A 2,949-nucleotide genomic window follows, 5' to 3' on the forward strand; every position below is an offset into this window, starting at 1 on the left:
CTCAAAACGCTTTTGAAGCGTTACTTTTCAAAAAATCATGTGCAGCAAATGGTGTGTTTTTTAAGGGTACATTTCTTTAGTTTTTTGCAAAAAATCTTAAAAATCGTATCAAAAATAATACAATACTATTATTTAAAATAAAAATACTATTATTTATTAATAAATAAGTCAATTAAATTTTGCAATAAATAATGCATTTTTCGTAACTTCTTACAATATAAACAATATGTGAAATTTAAACCTAAACTTAAAATTTATAATCAAATTTACTCAGGCAATTTTTGATTTTTATAGATTTTAGCAAAATTCTAAAAAAAATTATTGAAAAGTATGTAATTTTTTTTAATTCGTAAAAACCATTGATAAAATTTATTATCTTTTAACGTATTTGCAACAGCATGTTGCTATATGAAAAATTGTTCAAATTTGAACAACATTTATTAAAATAAAATTTAGGCAACACCAAACATACGAACAAAAATCCAAATCATTCAAATCTTTCAAATATTTATAAATGAAAAAAAAAAATTCCTCAAAAATAATGTAATTCTACATAATTAGTGCCAAAATATTTGCTAAAAATATTAAAAGATAATGAGTTATAATATTTTTTAAAAACTGGCCTAAAACAGTCTTCAACGTTTGATAATTTTGATAAAAAAAAATTATAAATCCAAAATGGTTTAACAAAACTTGTTTAAACCATGCAGATTAGTAGACATTCTTAAAACAAATCGAATGGTTTTTAAATTATCACAATCGGTCAAGGCGTTCTCAAGTTGTCCTAATTTCAAAATCGAATTCTTAAGATCCTTATGGTCAAGGCAATATAGTAAGGCTTTAACGTTTGATAATTTTGATAAAAAAATAATTATAAATCCTCAATGATTTACCAAAACTTGATTAAATTTTACAGATTGATAGACATTTTCAAAACAAATCGAATGGTTTTTGAATTATCGCAATAGGTCAACGCGTTCTCAAGTTGTCCTAATTTCTAAATTGGATCCTTAAGCTCCTTATGGTCAAGGCTGTAGTAGCAAAGCTATTCTAGTAGTAGATATTTATCGGCAATTCAAAATGTTGCCAATTATAAATGTAGCCAAAAATTAATAATTCCAATTTCTATTTCTTCTAGTTCACACTATCTCTAGTGGCATTCCTCTCAATCAGAGTTCACTCCAAAGCTGTAGTGATTGATCAGCAAGCCGAAGAATCACAATCACAAGTCCAAGTTCCCGAACAGAGAATTGGATTCGAAGATCATCATCATCACGAAGAAATAATACACGAACACCATGAAGAACATCACGATCATCATCATCACGAAGAACACGATCCAGGATACTGGAAAAAGAAACTGACATGGAAAGAAGGATGGAAGAAGGTTTGGAAACCAGCGAAGAAACAGGTTTGGAAGTCTGCTTGGAAGAAGATTTGGAAACCAGTTTGGAAGGAGATACAAGTTCCTGCTTGGAAGGAAATTCAAGTACCAGCATGGAAAAAGGTAAGATGGTAAGTTTATTTGGTTAGTTATTCAAGTTGCTTGATATTTTTGTGTTGGTAGATCTGGAAACCAGTTTGGAAAGAGATCAAAGTTCCAGTGTGGAAAGAAATCCAAGTACCTGACTGGAAAAAAGTCTGGAAACCAGTTTGGAAACCGATCCAAGTCCCTGCTTGGAAAGAAATCCAAGTTCCGGCTTGGAAGAAGATCTGGAAACCGGTCTGGAAAGAGATCCAAGTACCTGCATGGAAAGAAATCCAAGTACCAGCCTGGAAAAAAGTTTGGGTTCCTGAATGGGTCAAGGTTGGAATTCCCGGTGAGAAGTATTTGGGTAAAGATCATGAAGGTTGGGAGTACACGTCTCATGATTTATGGAAGAAGAAGTTAGTTTGGAAACCAGTTTGGCAGAAGTACTGGAAACCAGCCAAGAAACAAATTTGGGTTCCTGATAAGAAGTTGGAATGGAAAGAAGACTGGAAGCAAATCTGGAAGCCTGCCAAGAAGCAAATATGGGTTGATGACAAGAAATTGGTGTGGAAAGAAGATTGGAAACAAACTTGGCGAACGGAAAAGAAACAGGAATGGGCTACTGATAAAAAGTTGGAATGGAAAGAAGACTGGAAACAAGTTTGGAAGCCAGCCAAGAAACAAATATGGGTCCCTGACAAGAAACTTGAATGGAAAGAAGCCTGGAAACAAATTTGGGTTCCTGACTGGAAAGAAATCTGGGTACCAGCGTGGAAGAAAATCTGGAAACCAGTCTGGATTAGCGAATGGTTCCCTTCACCTGACCATCACGATCACCATCACCACGAAGAACACCACCACGGTTGGGACAGGAGTGCAAATGCTGAAGAAAGCCAAGAAGGTCATCTCCAAAGTGAAGAAAGTCAACAGCAAGGTCAGAAGGTTGTTTGGAAGCGTTCTGGTGAGCAAAGTGCTAAGAGTGAGGAGAAGCTGAAGCCTCTGGTGTTGGCAGCAAGTTATGCCAATGTCAAGACGCAAGGAGCTACCAGCCAAGCTTGGCAGTTTCCAAAATAAAATGGATGTTGGCAGAAGCCATAGTCCTGTAATCATTATCTAAGTCTTCCTTTGTATATAAAACTTTGACGAGCTCTTCGGAGTCAACCGTTTGTACTAGGAATCTGTAATTTAGGAGGTATTTTTTATGACAACAAATACTAAAATTGATGAGTAACGCTTTCTAAATATTAAAAAAACAGTGGATCATCACCAGAGGTCATTCAAAGTCACCTTGAAATTTGGCGAGCTCCCCAGGACGAGCCGTTGTGCTTCCAATCTGCAATTTAGACACTTTGCTACCTACGACAACAAATACTAAAACTAATAAGTCATCTGACTTGAATCATCTGACCAAAGTACAAGCTCTGCGACCTTCTTTCGAATGTCAGTATTTCTCAAAGTTACTGTAAAATTGTGATCTT

At 34.9% G+C, this 2,949-nt stretch overlaps 1 protein-coding gene across 1 annotated transcript; it reads left to right on the forward strand.

Annotated features, from left to right (window-relative positions):
- Nucleotides 1-1,021: 1,021 nt before the first annotated feature.
- Nucleotides 1,022-2,545, forward strand: LOC113363107. Its single transcript, XM_026605590.1, has 3 exons — nt 1,022-1,033; nt 1,139-1,507; nt 1,568-2,545. The coding sequence occupies exons 1-3, from the start codon at nt 1,022-1,024 to the stop codon at nt 2,543-2,545; spliced, it is 1,359 nt and encodes a 452-aa protein (XP_026461375.1).
- Nucleotides 2,546-2,949: the final 404 nt, after the last annotated feature.

The sequence above is a fragment of the Ctenocephalides felis genome, unplaced genomic scaffold (genome assembly GCF_003426905.1).
Source record: "Ctenocephalides felis isolate EL2017-DRISC unplaced genomic scaffold, ASM342690v1 CF-g0.4_SCAFFOLD_00845, whole genome shotgun sequence".
NCBI classification, from domain to species: domain Eukaryota; kingdom Metazoa; phylum Arthropoda; class Insecta; order Siphonaptera; family Pulicidae; genus Ctenocephalides; species Ctenocephalides felis.